Genomic DNA, 19,299 nt, shown 5'->3' with positions numbered 1-19,299 from the left:
TCACTTAATGTATTGCCAAAGTCCACTCTCGCCAAACTTTCATATCAGGGGCCTCCCATGAGGCAGAGTGGAATGGTAGTAAAAGCTTTTGATCGATCGCGCAAGATCGTGATTGGTGAATTAGACCTCCCGACCAAAATTGGACCTAGTGATTTCCAGATCACTTTCCAAGTTATGGACATACATCCGTCGTACAACTATTTACTTGGTAGACCATGGATTCACGAGGCAGGCGTCGTGACATTCACCCTACACCAAAAGTTGAAGTTCGTCAAGAATAGGAAGTTGGTAGTGATAGGGGTAGAGAAGGCTCTCTTGGTCAGCCATTTATCTTCCTTTTCCTACACCGATGCTGAGGATGAGGTTGGAACTTCATTCCAAGACTTATCTATTGCTGAGCCTTCTAGGAAAGGACTTTCTTCATTTGTCTCCTACAGAGATGCGAAGTTGACCATCGAGCATGGCGTAACTGGTGGTTTGGGGAAGATGATAAGGATGGAAGATAATAAATCTCGGGCTGGTATAGGGTATTCTTCCGGTGCTTCTAATGATCTTGGGATGTTTCAGAGTGGAGGTTTCATCCACACCGATGGAGATCACGAAGCTGCTGCCATCATTGAAGAGGACGAAGAGGAAGACCTCTGCAACTTTGTCATACCTAGCGGGATCTGCAATAATTGGGTCGCTGTTGATGTTCCAACAGTTATCCATAAGTCAACGTAATATGTTCATTCCTGTTTAAAATCCCTTCTCCCATGCCAAAGGAAGAAGTGAAGACATTATTGGCATAATTTGTTAATACAATGATATTCATTCAATAATCGCATGCTAAATGTTTGTTTTCCAAATTATATTTTATTTTTGCTTTTCGCATGAAATCGGTAATCACCATAAAACCCTAAAAAAATGAGAATAAAATCAATTTTTTTCATCTGCATAATGATTTGGCTTGTTTGAATTCTGAAATCTCTTTTTACTCAAAATCATTATGCAGGTTGATCAAATCCATTGAACATAATGATCCAACACCATCTCCCAACTTTGAGTTCCGTATATTTGAGGCATAAGAAGATGAGGTTGAAGAGATTCCTTATGAGATTACCCATCTGCTTGAGTACGAGGAGAAGATCATTCAACCACATCTTGAGAATCTGGAAATAGTCAATTTGGGGTTTGAAGACTGCATTCCTGAAGTGAAGATTGGGGCACTCCTTGAAGAGTCTATTAAGAAGGGGTTGATTGAGTTGCTACGAGAATATGTCGACGTCTTGCCTGGTCGTATGAAGACATGCCTGGTCTAGATACTGATATCGTGCAATATTTCTTGGCGTTGAAGCCTGAGTGTGTGTCTGTGAAGCAAAAGCTCAGAAGAACTCATCATGATATGGCAGTGAAGATTAAAGAAGAAGTTCAAAAGCAAATTGATGCGGGGTTTCTGGTGACTTCTACATATCCTCAATGGGTGGCCAATATTGTGCTTGCACCTAAAAAAGACGGAAAAGTCCGAATGTGCATGGATTACCGTGACTTGAATAAAGCTAGTCCAATAGACGGTTTTCCTCTACCATACATTGATTTGTTGGTAGACAATACGGCTAAATTCAATGTCTTTTCATTTATGGACGGATTTTACGATTATAATCAGATTAAAATGGCACCCGAGGATATGGAGAAGACAACATTCATCACACCTTGGGGAACATTCTATTATCGAGTGATGCCCTTCGGTTTGAAGAACGCAGGAGCCACGTATCAACATGCTATGACTACCTTGTTTCATGACATGATGCACAAGGAGATCGAGGTGTATGTCGATGATATGATTGCAAAGTTGAAAATGGAAGTTGAACATGTAGAACACTTGTTGAAGCTTTTCCAACGTTTGAGGAAGTACAAACTCCGCTTGAATCTGAACAAGTGTACATTTGGAGTCCGTTTCGGCAAGTTATTGGGCTTTATTGTCACCGAGAGAGGTATTGAAGTTGATCCTGCCAAGGTCAAAGTAATACAAGAGATGCCTGCGCCCAAAATTGAGAAGCAAGTCTGAGGGTTTCTTGGACGCTTGAATTACATTTCAAGATTTATATCCCACCTGACTGCCAAATGTGCCCCTATATTCAAGCTCCTCCGGAAGGATCAACGTCATGATTCGACCGAGGATTGCCAAAAGGCCTTTGACAGTATCAAAGAGTATCTGTCCGAGCCTCCGATTCTGTTTCCGCCTGTTGAAGGGAGACCATTGATCATGTACTTGACTGGGCTTGATGATTCCATGGGTTGTGTCCTTGGTCAGCAAGATGAATCAGGAAAGAAAGAATATGCAATATACTACTTGAGTAAGAAGTTCACCGACTGTGAGTCTCGGTACTCAATGCCTGAGAAGACATGATGTGCTTTGGCTTGGGTTGATAAGCATTTACGCCAGTATATGTTGAGTCATACAACTTGGTTGATATCCAAAATGGATTCGATCAAGTATATCTTTGAGAAGCCTGCTTTAACTGGGAGAACTTCCCGTTGGTAGATGTTGTTATCTGAGTATGATATTGAGTATCGAGCTCAAAAAGCGATCAAAGGTAGTATCTTGGCTGACCACTTGGCTCACCAACCAATTGAAGATTATCAGCCAGTGCAGTATGATTTTCCTGATGAAGAGGTTTTGTACTTGAAAATGAAAGATTGCGATGAACCACTGCTAGAAGAAGGGCCAGAACCTGGTTCCCGTTGGGGCATGGTATTTGATGGAGCTGTTAATCAATATGGGAATGGCATTGGGGGAGTGATTATTACTCCTCAAGGCACGCATCTACCATTTACAGCTAGATTGACTTTCAAGTGTACAAACAACATGGCAGAATATGAAGCTTGCATTATGGGGCTTGAAGAGGCCATGAATCTCATAATCAAGTATTTGGATGTCTTCGATGATTCAGCTTTGGTAGTGAATCAGATCAAAGGAGAATGGGAGACAAATCAGCCCGGTCCGATACCATATAGAGATTATGCGAGGAGGATTTCAACTTTCTTTACAAAGGTTGAGTTTCATCATATCCCTCGAGATGAAAACCGGATGGCAGATGCTCTTGCAACGTTGGCATCAATGACTGTAGTGAAGTATTGGAATGAAGTTCCCAATTTATCCATGATGCGTCATGATAGGCCAGCTCATGTGTTTACTGTTGAAGAGATCAAAGACAAGAAGCCGTGGTGTTACGACATCAAATATTTCCTCCAAAGTCAGATTTACCCGCCTGGGGCATCCTTGAAAGATAAGAAGACTTTGAGAAGATTAGCCGGTAATTTCTACTTGAATGGTGATGTACTGTACAAGAGAAACTTCGACATAGTTTTGCTCAGATGCGTGGATAGACACGAAGCAGACCTGTTGATGATTGAAGTCCATGAGGGTTCATTTTGTACTCATTCCAATGGACATGCCATGGCAAAAAAAATGTTAAGGACAGGCTACTATTAGCTGACAATGGAGTCTGACTGCTGCAAATACGTAAAGAAATGCCACAAGTGTCAGATTTATACGGACAAGATTCATGTTCCCCCGACACTTCTGAATGTTATTTCCTCACCACGGTCTTTCTCCATGTGGGGAATTGACATGATTGGCCTGATTGAGCCTAAGGCGTCAAACGGACACTGTTTTATTCTCATAGCCATTGATTACTTCACCAAGTGGGTTGAAGCGGCATTGTATGCAAGTGTGACCAGGCAGGTGGTTGTGAGGTTTATCAAGAACCAACTCGTATGCCGATATGGTGTGCCAGACAAGATCATTACTGATAATGGATCTAACTTGAACAATAAGATGATGAAAGAGCTGTGTAGAGAGTTCAAGATTGCACATCATAATTCTTCTCCCTATAGACCCAAGATGAATGGGGATGTTGAAGTTGCTAACAAGAACATCAAGAAGATTATTCAGAAGATAGTTGTTACGTACAAAGATTGGCATGAGATGCTGCCATTTGCTTTGCATGGGTACCGTACATCCGTCCGCACTTTAATAGGGGTAACCCCTTTCTCCCTTATAAATTGCATGTAGGATGTGCTCCCCATAGAGGTCGAGATTCCATCAATGAGAGTCTTGTGGAAGCCAAGTTGACTGAGGCTGAATGGGTTCAGATTCGTTATGACCAACTGAATTTGACTGAAGAGAAGAGATTAACTGCCATGTGCCATGGTCAGTTATATCAACAAAGGATGAAGAAAGCCTTTGATAAGAATGTCAAGCCTCGTGTGTTCCGAGAAGGTGACCTCGTGCTCAAGAAAGTCTTGTCTTTCGCACCCGAGTCCAGGGGCAAGTGGACTCCAAACTATGAAGGTCCATACGTTGTTAAGAGACCCTTTTCAGGCGGCGCTTTGTTGCTCACAACTATGGATGGGGAGGATTTCACTCGTCCTGTGAATTCAGATGCAGTCAAGAAATACTTCGCCTAAAAAAAACATAATAGCTCGCTAAGTTGAAAACCCGAAAGGGCAACTTAGGCAAAAATGAGCGTCTCGATGGATTGAAAACCCGAAAGGGAGATCCAGGAAAAAGTTAGAGACATAAAAATGAATATATATCCCGCTAGATTGAGTACCTCACCCTGGGGCAATCTAGGCAAAAATTAGGGATTTGGCAAGTAACTGCATCCTGACAAGACTTTGTTCTACAACTGTCATCTGTCAAAGATTCTCGCTCAGTCATCATCAACTGAAGTTTCGAATACAGTGGATTCAGAGTTGGTGGAGAAATGGTCATTATGTTCAATGTAGCCCTTTTCCATGTATATCACCAATTTCAAATTTGTAAAGATCGATGGAGTCTCGCCATTTGCGGACTACCATTCTCTTAAATAAATTTGAGCCTTTATCCAATTCTTTGCACTTTTATTTGTTTCTGTTTAACAAATGTTTGCATGTTTTAATTGATGAATATCAATGTTTTAAACCAATAAAGTTTTCATGAATAAATTGTTTTAAACAAAGTGAACATTCACAATGATGGAAAGGATAAGTGGAATGTCCTCAGTGCTTTCCCAAGGATAATATGATCACCAAAGGGTAAGATATTTGTTCATATTCTGGCGTTCTTGCTCCTTATATCCTCTTCAACAGCTTTCAAGTTGTCTCCTCAACCGAGCGTAGAAAGAATAATACATCATCTGTTTCCCAGAGAGTCTGGTATGAGAAGTTCTCCTTGATGGCAGTGGATTGATCTGTCTTATGGATTGCTTCCCCTTAGCAGGATTTTTGGATGTTCATCCAATACATTCCCGGTAGTTTGTTTGTGTATACATACTTGTTTCTCCCGCGGAGTTTTAGCAATCCATGATTGGTATATGGTTGATCTATGAATGATCCCTTCTTTTCCAAATTTTTGCCTCGATGTTTTAGAGATGTGTGTCCCTCTATATCAGGCGCTAGCATTTGTGTTTTATCATTTGTATGGTTGTCATCCCTTGTGTCGACTTGCCTAATATCCCTTATAGATTGATAAAAGTTAATATGATTTAAGTTGAGAATATTCCTTGTCTCATTATCCTAACTATCTACTCACGAGGAAGGTTGTCTTTCTCCAGCATGAGTAAGAATCTCCAACGGAGTAAACACGTGTTCCCCGTAGAGCTACCTTTCCAGATAATTGTCTCCTCAGCAAGAAGTTGCCTAGTGCAATTGATGAAGGGCTTATTTCCCATTTCATTTATTCTGAAAAGAGGCATCCCCGGTATGTCGCTTGTTGATGAAGGATTCATTTCCAATTTCTCCAGCAAGGGTAGTTTCCTCAAAAGCATTTATAGCTTGTCCCCTAGTAGGGTTGCCAGATTAGAGCTTGATGTTTGTATCTCCTCTGAGTCTGAAGACTTCTTCTAGCATTAAGAGCTGGTGGTGAAAATGTTTATTTTCTTCCCCAGTGGAGCAAAATGCTATTATCCCCCTTTGCAGAGTTTCCTCTCTGGCAGATAAAAGGGAGTGTTTTGATTGATGTACATCTGATTGATGGTTGTTCCCCATGGAGTTTCACATCATTCCTTCATAAGCTTCCCCAGTAGAGTTTCTTCTCCAGCGAATTTTATTGTTATTAAACCACCTGTCCCCAAGAGAGTTGATGGAAACTCTCCAACAGATTTTCTGCATCTTCCTTATGTCAAGATTGTTTGCTCCTGGAAGACTTCTCCTGTGCAGAGTGTTACCTCCTGCAGTTGGAAGCTTTGATTTTGCCTATCCCCAGCTATGGTTAAAGTCTTCCCTTGTTTACTCTTATTCCAGAGATAATCCCCATCAGAGTTGAGTTCTCTGTTTGATTATCTCCTTTCGCTGCTCCTGAATACATCTTCTTTGTATCCTCAGCGAGTGTAGCTTTGGGATAGGGTTTGATATCCCCGATGATTTATTTTCATCCTTCTCGGGTTATTCCCAGGCTGAGTTCTCCAGTAGGCTTCGCCCTTCTTGTTGAGACGTTTGTCGAGTGTCTGTTCGTGATTCTTGGACTTGTTTGTGTTAGATATGTTTGTTTGTCAGCATTAATTATACACAAATCATGCATATACATGCATAATCATAGCATTCAGATATTCATGATGCATTCTTTGCCATATATCTTTGCTTGTTATCTCCTTCTATTGGTGAAATGTTCTTCCCCAAGCATATGTTTGTGTTTGATCTCTCCATATAGAGTCAGCCCCATAGGCAGAAAGTGTCTATCTTTTCTTCTTTCTTTCCCACTGAGTTATGTCCTCGTGGATGATTATTGTTTCAGTTTCCTCCCCAGTTGTGTATCAGGATGGAATTACTCCCCTGAGTTATATCCTCATCGGGTGAGTCTTGTTTGATTGTGTCTTTATAGTTTGTTCCTAGATTGATTCCTTTCTTGTTATCCGCTGCAGTTCCATGTGGTTTAGTTGATTCAATTGCTCAGTAACCAGCAATTGTTCATCCTTTCCCCAACGGATTTTGTGGCCTTCTACCCAGTAACCGGTAGTTGTAAGTCCTTTTTATGTGGTTTTCTACCCAGTAACTGGTAGATGTAATCCCCTCTTTGTTGGTTATCTTTACCCAGTAATCGGTATTGATATTCCTTCATTTTTTAGTATACCACCCAATAACCGGTGATATATCTCTTGCATAATTTCTTTTGTCAAGAAATTTATCCCTAGCGAGTCATCTTTCAGTTACCCTTGTTTGGTGATGATTGTTTCTCCTTCTGACTGGTCATCATTTTATACCCAGTAGCCGGTATCCCGATGTCCTTTCTTTTCGGGCGATTTATCCTTTATTAACCCAGTAGCCGGTTGTGGATAATCTTCCATGCGAGTATGTTATCTACGTTTTTACCCATATAACGGTAGTAGATAATATATCTCATGCGCTCTTCAGTCGAAGTCTTTTTCTTCCCCAGTCGAGTAAGATTCGTATTTCCTTATGGAATCGAATGTCCATCCTGTAAGTCGAGTTTGCTTTTTCAGCCCTCCTTTCGGATGATGAGTGTCTTGGATATGTTCCCAAATCACGCCTGGTTGGTCACCTATTATATACCCAGTAACCGGTATCACTGGTGTTCCTTTCTTCTGCTCCTTATTATGACTTTTTGCCCCCTGTGGAGTCAGACTTTCCTGAGTTGGGATGTGCCTTTTAGGTCCTCCTCAGATGTTTCGGATGATTGATATCTTTCACCCTTATACCGGTCTTAGATATTCTTTCTCCCCGAGCGTGTTTTTCTGTCACCCAGTAACCGGTGTTTTGATAACATGTCTCTCTTTGAGTTTATTACCTAGTAACCGATAATATCTCGTTGTTTTTTCCTTAGATGAGTCCTTTGTGGACATCCCCGTCTGAGTCCGGATTTTATTTGATGTATCCTTTATGGATAGTTTTGCTGTATTGACATATTCCCCAATACACGCATCTTTGTGTCAGCTCGAGTCTTTCCATCGATTTATTTTTGTGGAATCCCTTCGTGTCTCCCAACAAGTTTTCAAATCGTGACCTGCTCATGCATTTTTACCTTATTTCCCCCAGAGTCTTTGTCTCCCTAGTGAGTGTGTTACTCCTATGGATATTCAGTTCCTCCCGATTTCTTTTCCTTTGTGGCAATTATTCACCATGAAGATTTTATTTTGCATGCATACATTTGCATCATGAGGTCTCTTAGGGACCAAAATTCGTCTCTTTGCTATTATTTAAGCTCATTCTATCTCGTCGAGATGAAGATTTTAACCTTCATATCTCTGGCCAGAATGACCTTAAATAGGGGCATCTGTAAGACCCTAATTTTGACCGTAAGACCCCTCATGGCATCATGTTATTGCACAAGTGCATTGCCTCAAGGATCATAGTATGTTTGGCTTCTTAACCCTAGGTTTGGGACTTGTTTGAGTGATTTGAGATCACCAAGCATGCTTGTATTGTATGTTATTTCTTTTCTTATTTGATTACTAACCAAAAGCACAAAAATATGTCACTAACTCTTTTTGTTTTGAAGCTCAAAGTGATCATGTGCTCCACAATGCTCCTAGGAGGCTCCTAAGCCCAATGCAATGGCTAGATGAAGATGAGAAAAAGCATGACGATGGTCCACAAAGTTCCTAATCATCATATATGTCTCCCAAGTGTCTCAATTTTCCAATTTTATCAAGATAACACAAAGGGCTTGAAGATTGTTTCCCAAGGAAACCCTAATTTCACTGTGCTTTGACTGTGCCTTGCCCATGAAGCAATCTTAAGCTATGATCAAATTTAATCAAGGGAAGTTCTTAAATTTATAATTTTATGCATATATGAGCCTATTTTAGGCCCCTCAATCATTTATTCATCAAAGATTGGAAGTTTGACTTTGAAAAGTTGACCAGTTAAGTCATCTGACTAAGCTGAGGTTGATTGAGCTATAACTTTTGATGTGTTTGTCAAATGAAGATGAACCCAAAATAAAAATTGTTTCTGATAACCCTATGAACAACTTTAATGTTCATACAAAATCCATTTGAATCTTGGAAGGTCATAATTCATTTCAAAACATTATAGGTCATTTTGGCTGAAACCCTAATTTTGGGTCAACTTGCTCAGGGCATAACTTTCTCAATTTTTATGATTTTGAGGTGGGACCAAAGGAATTGGAAATCTTGAGATGTCTAATTCAAATTTTATGTTTGAAAAAATTTCATAATCCTAAAGTAAATACATGTGCCATTGCAAAACATTATAGGTAATCTTTGACCTAATTCATTGAATTTGAAAACATACCCAACTTCAAATGCCTATAACTTTGTCATAGAAAATCCAAATGATGCAAAATTTGGATCTAAATTGACTATCTTGAAAATATATACAACTTTATTGATGGAGAGTTTTTCATTTGAAGCTTGTATCATGAGGTCAGAGGGGTTTAACCAAGCTTACTTTTGGTTGACTTTTTCAAAGTGATTTGAACATGTTTTACACTTGAAATTTCCAAGCCAGTTTTGATCCATTTGCACATGTCAAATGTTTTTTTTCCCAACATGACTTTTATTCCTTATTTCAAGAGCTTTCCAACCACTACTCACAATAGTCATTTGTATCTACCATTTGAGAGATTCGAATTTTTCTTCATTTATGTGTATTTTTGACATTTTATATTAATACTTGAGATGCAAGCCTTTTCCATTCTATGTGCACGACCACATGCTTTCCATATGAGCTCAGCAAGTCCCTTCAACCATTCATGGGCCTCTCACACGTCCACAAAGGACCATGCATTCAAATTGCAATTTCCATGCACATGAGCAAAGTGTGATGATCAGATGCATTTACCTATAAATAAGGGCATCCTCTCCTTCATTTAAAACCCTTTTGGAGATCCCACATGCTGCTGAATTGAAACCACAACCTTCACCAAAGGAATCACTCACCATTTTTCAATATTTTCAAGCTTGAAATTCAGCAACATTAGTTGAGTTTCAAAGCTAGATTCCTTAGCCAATCATATTCCTTATATTCAGAGATCAAAAAGGAGCAAAAAGCTTGAAGGATTCGTGGCCAGAAACTCACCATTTTTGAAGGTATAAGCTCAAACTATTTGGATTTGAAACTCACAATTCAATGTAGTTTTCTTGCGTTTTCATGGTTCTCTGAAGTCCTCATACTTGAGGCAAACTTTTGGTGCATTTAATTTTCCTTCAGTTTTCTCTCAATATAGGAAGAATGAGAGGAATCTAATGGTATAGAGATGATCTACATCACATAAGCTTCATTTCCATGCCCTTGTGTTTCGTTTTTAATGAGATTCGTTTTCCTGCAATTTCTGGCCGGATTCTGTTTGGTTGATCGGAGAAGATGGTGGTTTCCACCACCACCACCACCACGTGTACTGGTCACAGTCATTGGATCTCTCCCTCACGATCTAATCTCGTGCATCCATTCTAATGACTTTTTTAATTCATTGTGTTTCGCTGCTGACTTGAGTACATCATGCACTCTCAGATCCAGGCCGTGTAACACGCCACGTCATTTAATGAGACGGATCCGGTGGCTCTGCTTTTTTTGCTTTATTTCATTTTCTCTTTATTTTCTTTTAATTCATTCTATTTTCAATAATTCATAAAAAAATCATACGAGGTCAGAAAAAATATGAGACCAGCTTTAAAAATTTTCTTGAAAAATCTAGTTTCATCTTATGAGTTTTAATTATTTTTGTGACCTCATTTGATATTTTTTATGAATTATTTGGTTTTTAATGATTTTAATTCATTTTAAAATGCTTTATGACTTTAGAAAAATACAAAAATATTTTCATAGCATCTATGGATCATGATAAGTCAACGAAAAATAGTCTCAACAATTTCTTGTTTGTTTTGAGATTATTTGAGATTTTAATTCATATTATGCTATTTTTGGTTGTTTTTAATTGATTTTAATTGCTTTCTGGCTTTAAAAATTTGTGAGAAAATTAGTCAAAGTTTGTTTGACTATGTTGAACCTATGAAAATTTAATTGGACTTATTGAAGTTGTTTTGAATTGAATTTGAGGTTCAACTTTGTTTGTTTGTTTTTTATTTGTATTTTCTTTTAATTCAAAAATTACCAAAAAAATATTATTGGCTTCTTGACTTGTTATATTCATTCCTCTTCTGTTTGGTGTTGATCAAGGTTGAATTGATTCAACTTTGATCAAATTCATTGGATCTTGTGGTTTGAGAATCCTTAAGGATCATCACATAGAGAGTTGAATGAATTTGATCAAGGATGAGTTATCCCTTGATCAATTGGGATTGGTTGTTGTCTTCTTACCCCATTCCATTCATCTTCATCCTTTTCTTTCCCTCAATGGCCAATGAGTTAAAGTCTTGAGGTTGGTCTTGACAAATAGAAGTTTAATCTTCTTTGATCCAAACCAAACTCAACTTGATCCATGATCAAGTGAGTTATTTTGTGTCAAAGATAGGTTATTTCTTGGTCAAGAAAATAACCAAAAGTCAATACAAGGACCTTCCCCTCTTGTTTGGCATGGAAAGTTTATGGAGCTTGGCTTACTAGTCATGACCTCTAACTTGTGTTCTTTGCCTATATTCTTATTGACCGGCCTCAGATAGGTGTGGCTACTATATTAGTCCACTTACGATTGCTTAACACAACACTACATTGTCTTATGACAAGCTAACATAACTCTACTAACTACTAAGTTTAATTTGAACTTTTAATTTCTTGTCATTTACTTGTAATGTCATTTATTTCTTGCTCATTATTCATCTTGATTTTTATTTTGCTCACTTGAGCACATATTTTATGTTTATGTCATTTTTCTTTTGCTCATTTGAGCCCATTATTGTATATAAATATATTGCTATTTTGTGTTGTTTTATGTTTGTTTTGATGTGAACCCAAATACAAAAGGAGAAAGGACTTAGAATTAGGATTCACTCATGCTTAAAGAAGTTCAAGAGCAACTAGGCCTCATGCCTTTAGAATGAAAAATATGTTGAAGAGCAACTAGGCCCCATGCCTTTAGAATGCTAAAATTCAAATTTGACCTCAAACGACTTCTCCTCAAACTTATTTCTTTATCCTTTCCCTTTACTATGTTGTGAGCTTTCTAATGTGTGCTTTTGTGTGATAGGAATCTCATCTTAAGATTGGGAAAAGATGACCATTGCCATGAGTAGCCAAATTAAGAGCCAAGCCAAATGGAGATTATAGGAGATTGAATTCAAATTATTGATTGCTTGCTTTGTGTGTTAAATCCAAAGGAAATGAGCATCTTGAGTCATCTCTATGATTCCAAGAAAAGGAACTCCAAGGGTTATCTCTCCCCTCTTATCTTTGTATGCTTTAGGAATAACCCTTCTCTCCTCTCCCCCCTCTAACCAAGCCAAAAGTCATTTTTAAAACTTTGACTTTATTTCAAATTAGAAACCTAGGCCTTAGGCCTTTGACTTTTCAAAACCATTTTCATAAATACTCATTGTAAATAAACTTTAATCCAACTTTGACCTCATTTTGTAAATAAACAAGAACAAGAACAACAATAAGAACAACAACAAGAACAACAAGAATAATAACAAGAACAACAACAACAACAACAACAATTACAATAAAAAGAAGAAGAAGAAGAAGAACAACAACAACAACAACAACAACAACAACAAAAAGAACAACAACAACTAACATTGCTAACTTGAATCCATGTTTTCCTTGTCTCATTCAAGTTGGAGAATAGGTGATGGAGTTTTGAAATTTGATAATGAAAAAAATGATGTTTTTGAGTTTTGTTTATGAAATAAATGATGTTTGTCAGCTTGGTTTAGTGGAGAAATAGAGTGTCGTAAATGAAAGAAGACGTTTAGAGGTAGAAGATGAAGTTCGTCTAAGTTGGAAGTTTCATCTATGTTTTAGATTTCATGCGGATCACTAATGGTAGTGTCTTTAGCATCGATACTCGTTAAACGGACGACAAAGATTTGTTTAAGAACAATGGTTTTGTACAAAAAGTGTCTTAAAAATAAATAAATAAAAAATTGTAGGTTCCAACCTATCATAACGGTTACTTTAAACAATCTTAGTTGAATGTATTTTAATACATAAATAAAAACAAAAATGTAGGTGCTAGGATTCGAACTCATGACCAGGCGCCACTTTTCACCACGATTGGAAGTTCCAACCATGGTGACAATTGACTTAAAAAAATTAAAAAACAAAACTATATATGTTAGGATTCGAACTCATGAGCAGGTGCCATTTTTTACCATGGTTGGCACCTATGACCATTGTGAAATGTCTTTTATTAAATACAAAAAATAGAAGCGCCAAAAAAAATTATTACCACGGTTAATAGGAAGACCATTGTAAAATAGGTGTTAGAAAAGGTCTATTTTATAATAGTGTTAACCCCAAATTTAATTAACAATTCTCAGCCGTCCATTTTTAAATTAAAAGCATCAAGAGATTTTCAACTCATCCATCCATGTGAAACATCAGAGATCTATGTGAAATCCTGATCAGCCAATTAGAATGTGAATGCACAACGATCCGTCTTGGATGCAAAGTGCTTAAATGAAAAATTAACATAATGAAAACAATAATAATGAAGTAGTTGCATGAAGTGCAACACCATTATCTAAGATTGATTGTAAGAGCCGAAAAATGTTTTAAGGTTGGTTCCTTAATATAATATAGTCTCTTGTAGTTTCTTGTTGAAAAAATATTTAATGTTAGTTAGAAAGTCATGGATATAACTTAGCATTGTTAGTTATTATTGTGTTAAGTAAAATATTTAATATTGTTGTTGTTGTTGAGATTTAATGTTTAACGATTTTATTGGTTTTATTTATTTGTTGTTGTTGTTGTTGTTGAGATTTAATGTTTAAGAATTGTAATTACTTCATTGTTGTTTTTGTTGTTGTTGTTAATATTGTTGTTGTTGAGATTTAATGTTTAATGATTTTATTGATTTTTTTTTTTTTTTTTTTTTTTGTTGTCGACGAAGATTCCGAATTTATTAACAAATTTGATGCTTTATAAATTGAAACAAAAATACAGGTTATAAGAAAAATCATGTAAAATCAAGAAAATTTATATTTTAATAAACAATGGATTTTCCCTTGGATGTAAAGCTATTAAAAGACCCCGTCAATCACCATTTTATTTTCTAAGCAACGAAAGAAGTTTTATAATTATCGTATCTAAATAGACTGGTGGTTTCAAAGAAGGATTTTTATATTTATTGTGATGCGTGAGAATAAATGAGAGAGATTAAAATGGAGATTTATGTGTTAAAAGTAAGAAAACAAGGTATGGGTAGATTTTGTCATTTCATATTTATTATAATATGCAACACTACTAAGATAATAATATTACCACATGTTCGTATCATTTGTATCTCTTTTCGGTCTCCATGATGTGAGATTAATGCACTACTAATAGTCAATATACCGCTTTATTACCCAAGGAAAATCATGAAGTTCCAAAAGTTATAAAGTAGTTAGGATCCATGTCGGTCTTACTACAATATGGACAGGTATTGAACCTAACCTTATTTCTAACTATTAACATGCAATAGATGATTATCACCTTTCGATGTCATGTCATACCATTAGTGATGTAACATAAAAATAATTGAAGTGTCAAGCAGGGGTTATGTTTAAATATATAATAATAATAATAATAATAATAATAATAATAATAATAATAATAATAATAATAATAATTATTATTATTATTATTATTATTGCATTAAGTCTAACGGATGAAAGGAAAACTATGGGATCTGATTCTTTTGGAAAAATTGTTTAATTATCCTTCCTAATAAAGGAAGGGAGGATATATATCTTTTATTGTTGATAGAGAAAAGAATTGTTTTTTAATTCTTAAATAAACATGTTTAAATAATAATCATAAAATATTAGCCTTAAGTCTACCAAATGAACGAAAAACTATGGAATCTTATTCTTTTGGAAAACTTGTTTCATCCTTCCAAATGAAGAAAGGGAGGATATATATCTTTTATTGTGAAAAGAGAAAAGAATTGTTCTTTAATTGCACAGGAAAAGCTTAACTTGAACAAAAGAGAGTAAATAAGTGGTAATACACAAGTAAAGAATATTAAAGAATCAATTACGAAACTATATATAGATATTTATATTTTTCAGTCATCGGTGGCAACCAATACGCAAGGTGATCGAGCTTGAAGCAATTCAGACAGGCAATATTTTGGTTTGTCATTAAATATATATATATATATATATATATATATATATATATATATATATATATATATATATATATATATATATATATATATATATATATATATATATATATTTGATCAATAATTATTCTTTTATACATCATTCTACATTTTCCGCATTTTAATATTTTGACATATATATTAGATCAATACTAATTCTTTTACAGTATATTGTTCTAATCATCCAATACATAAAGTTGAACTTGTATCAAAATATTGATTAATATTTCAAATTTTGGCTTGCAAATATTCAAGACACAATCTCTCATCAACCGGTTGAGATTTCAATATGGGGCGTAACCATGGGCGACTTTATAGCATTTTGGTTAATAATCCATTTGGAGATGAAGCCATATTAGTGAAGATCATTAATGAAATAGAATTTGGAATTGAACGTAAAATTCAATTGGCTTCTGCTCTAGTTAATCCACATCAAGATGAAGCCTTATTAAAGGAATTGAATAGAAGAGAGATGGATCCTGAACTTGACATTGAACCCTCAGAAATTAAGAACAATATAAGATGTTTTCATCTAACTGACATCGAGACTCCTATGGAAAACAGTGAGTTACATATTGCAGCTTGGAACGGTAATGATGAAATTGTTACTCGTTTAATTGAAGATGACCTCGACTGTGTGCCAAGAGCTAACAAAAACAAGGACAATGCCGTACATGTTGCTGCAAGAGCTGGAAACTTTTCAATTGTTGAAAAGTTATTAAAAAGTTATAGTAATTACATAATGCAATTGTATGAAAAATACTTGGTTAACAAATATGAAAAAGAAAGCATGGGTGAGCTATTCGAATTATTGAAAATGCAGAATAAGCATGGTAACACTGTGTTACACGAAGCAATGTTATGTGAAAAGAGCAGTGATAAGATTTTCAAAATTTGTGAGGATTTGATTTGGAGGAAATATTGTTATGAGTATGCAATAAATATTGTTAATCATGCAGAGAAAACAGTACTTTACCTTGCAGTTGAAAATGGAAACAAGGATGCTGTCAACCTAATATTGGACAAGTGTTGCAAGGATGATCAATTGATAAAAGGATTATCACCATTAGTAGCGGCAATCAGGATGCATAATCCAGGTATAAATTACAACTTATGGATTCTATTTAGAAATAAATAGAATTTATATTTTATAAGAAAAATAGAAATTATTAGAGACTATTGACTATAACATTTATGTTTTTGTATCAGAAATGTTGAGGATCATACTAAAACACAAGCCAACTTGGATCCATTCAATGGATAAACATCAAAGGCTTCCTCTTCATTATGCTGCATTCATAGGTTCCCTTGAATGTGTTGATTTATTACTCGGATTATGTAAATGTTGCACTATTCAAAGAGACATATATGGTTATTTCCCAATCCATCTAGCATCTTATGGAGGCCATGTGGAAGTAGTGAAGAAATTCTTACAATATTATCCAGAACCATATGAGATGCTTGACAGTTATTATGAGCGTAATATTCTTCACATTGCAGCAAAACATGGAAAAAATGATGTGATATGCTATATATTACAAAGTGAAATTCCTGAACATCATACACTGATAAACCAAAAGGATAATAAAGGAGAAACTCCTTTGCATTTGGCTACAAGATCATGTCATCCCAGTACTGTGTACTACTTAGTTAATGATAAAAACAAAAGAGTGAATCTTGATTTGGTTAACAAAAACAATGAAACAGCTCTTGACATTGTTAATGCAGTTTACGAGGTTGAAAAATCATCTTTGAGACAGGCAAGTAGTTTTATCCTCTTTCAAGCTTTAATAAAATGTAATTACTGGTTTAGCTGTTTTAACAATGTTTGAAATATTTATAGCATCTTACATGGACTGCATTGAAATCAGCTGGTGCAAAGCAAAGTCCAAAGAAATTAAGACTCCATGCTGAATCGAAACCAAATGATTCAAATTCACAAAAAATAGAACAAAGTAAAAAAAAAGAAAATGTTTCAGAAAGATATAAGGACAGATTGGAAAACCTCACAATTGTTTCGACCCTTATAGTAACAGCATCCGTAGCGGGATGTTTTGCTGTTCCGGGTGAAGCAAATGGGAAAGCGAGTAACTTAAATCATGCAATGTTTCAATTTTTCATTATCTTCATCACAATATCATTTTTCAATTCCATTAGTGCTACAATCATACTCTTTTGGGCAACGCTAGGATTAACTGAATTGGTGAGTCTCACTCTCAAAAATGTGATGCCACTTCTTGGAGTCGCTCTCATTTCATTATCTTTGGCTTTCATGACTGGTCTCTACACTGTCATCAGTGAACTTTATTGGTTGGCCAACGTGTTTTTGGTAATGAGTGTGATATTTATTATCATTGGGATTTTTCTATACATACTCCTTTTCCTTCCATCATCGTCAACTATAAAGCCACTGAGATATATTTCTAAATACCCTTTCCTTTATTTAGCATCACGAAGTGAATGTAAAATGGATAAAGGTCTAAAACCTTAGGGGTAGTATAGGTTAAGTTTAATGTGCATCGTCTCTGTTTTGGTGTGTTTGTTTGGTATTTATTTATGTTCCTAAATTCTAGTTAATATGTATGTTTTTCTTGTGTGTACAAATAAATGGCATAAAATGTTGATCGGGATAATATTTCCACCTATTGCTATCATTAGGATCTCCTTTAGGTCTCCATGCCATGAGATTAGTGCATTACACAATAGATGATATATTAGTCTATCAATCAACACAAAGTACTAAATTCCAACAATTACAAATTAGCAAGCCTCCACACCAATTTCATTACCCTACATGCAGATATTGTACTTAACCATATGTCTAGGCATTATCATCCAATAGATTATTATCTAGGATCTAGTAATGATAAACACCTTTCAATGTCATGTCACACCATAAAATCATGTTTTATGTAGCAAAGTTAAAACATACGTTAAGATTAAAGAGTCATCAATTTTATATCACGAGTAAAATTACATAGAACTCCATGACCTATTTAATACATGGATATAATTACTATATTTAACCCCAATACACATAATTTAGCTAAACATATTCATAATAGTTGTCAAAAATCTCCCGAAGATGATCATGGAAGTTTATTTTTCTTGTCACGTGAGCAACGATTCTGCCTTCAGGCTCCCTCATTTATTCTTCAATTGTAGATGAAGTTCAACCTACTACAGTTATGTACTACCTCAATCCAGCAAAAATCACTTGGCAATAAACTGGAAGCCTATATTTATATGCAAGATTTTGGACTTCTCGTTAGTCGTATTGCCCTTACGCCTAGTGTGCCTAATTCTTCCCCTTGAACCGAGTCATGCATGCATGACAAGTCGCCCTAGCCACCTTGTTGTGTTAAGTTCACTACCCATGTTCTTAGAAAACAAACCCTTGATTCACCATGAATAACTTGCATTTGATCATGCAATCTAGCCTTCTTCCTACATACAACACGTCTATGGATGGGCTTAGTAAGCCAGGTATTTGACAATGTTCCTCATGCTTGGTCTTTGCATGCTGAATCATGCTTTTTCAATCATTTGACATGTTTTCAATTATTACATACTAGAAAAGTTCAAACATTCATTTTCTCACTTTTTAGAGATAATTGGGGGTTTTTGTATTGATTTCTTATAAAATTAGTCAATAATTGCCTACTTATTTCACCTAAATCTGGAACTTATCAACTTTTCCTAACTTATATTTTTGTTTGTCCTCAAACAAAATTAATTAAATAGTTAATAAATTTTTTGAATATGCATGTTTCATTGACATGGTTGACTGACTAAGGTTAAGAACTTTTTAAATTATTTTTATGGCATGTTATTATTTCCAAATGCATGTTCATTTTCAATATCAAAAATATCCTTACACCATAAAATAAAGATGAACAATTTTATAAACTAAAGTAATATTTTTAAAGAATGTTTAGATCAATAGTTAATCATTCATTAGGATTATTATCTCATTGAGTATCTAACAATGGTTAGTGTTTGCCTAAAAAAATATACAATGTAGAAACTATAAAAACACTTTTCATTTCTTCTACACAATATCACAAGATATATCATCAATCATG

At 35.5% G+C, this 19,299-nt stretch overlaps 1 protein-coding gene across 1 annotated transcript; it reads left to right on the top strand.

Annotated features, from left to right (window-relative positions):
- The first annotated feature begins 15,301 nt into the window (after positions 1-15,301).
- On the top strand, positions 15,302-18,692 carry LOC127118010 (protein ACCELERATED CELL DEATH 6). Its single transcript, XM_051048143.1, has 3 exons — positions 15,302-16,311; positions 16,424-16,974; positions 17,058-18,692. The coding sequence occupies exons 1-3, from the start codon at positions 15,504-15,506 to the stop codon at positions 17,703-17,705; spliced, it is 2,007 nt and encodes a 668-aa protein (XP_050904100.1). The 5' UTR covers positions 15,302-15,503; the 3' UTR covers positions 17,706-18,692.
- The last annotated feature ends 607 nt before the right edge of the window (positions 18,693-19,299 follow it).

This window comes from Lathyrus oleraceus, chromosome 2 (assembly GCF_024323335.1).
Source record: "Lathyrus oleraceus cultivar Zhongwan6 chromosome 2, CAAS_Psat_ZW6_1.0, whole genome shotgun sequence".
Taxonomy (NCBI): domain Eukaryota; kingdom Viridiplantae; phylum Streptophyta; class Magnoliopsida; order Fabales; family Fabaceae; genus Lathyrus; species Lathyrus oleraceus.
This window is presented reverse-complemented; position numbering and strand designations above follow the sequence as displayed.

Bases quoted from the DNA above. Each gene is read 5' to 3' on its own strand.
- LOC127118010 (XM_051048143.1), top strand. From the start codon at position 15,504: ATGGGGCGTAACCATGGGCGACTTTATAGCATTTTGGTTAATAATCCA. The intron at 16,312-16,423 runs GTATAAATTACA...TTTTTGTATCAG, and splicing joins AATCAGGATGCATAATCCAG to AAATGTTGAGGATCATACTA. The intron at 16,975-17,057 runs GCAAGTAGTTTT...AAATATTTATAG, and splicing joins AAAAATCATCTTTGAGACAG to CATCTTACATGGACTGCATT.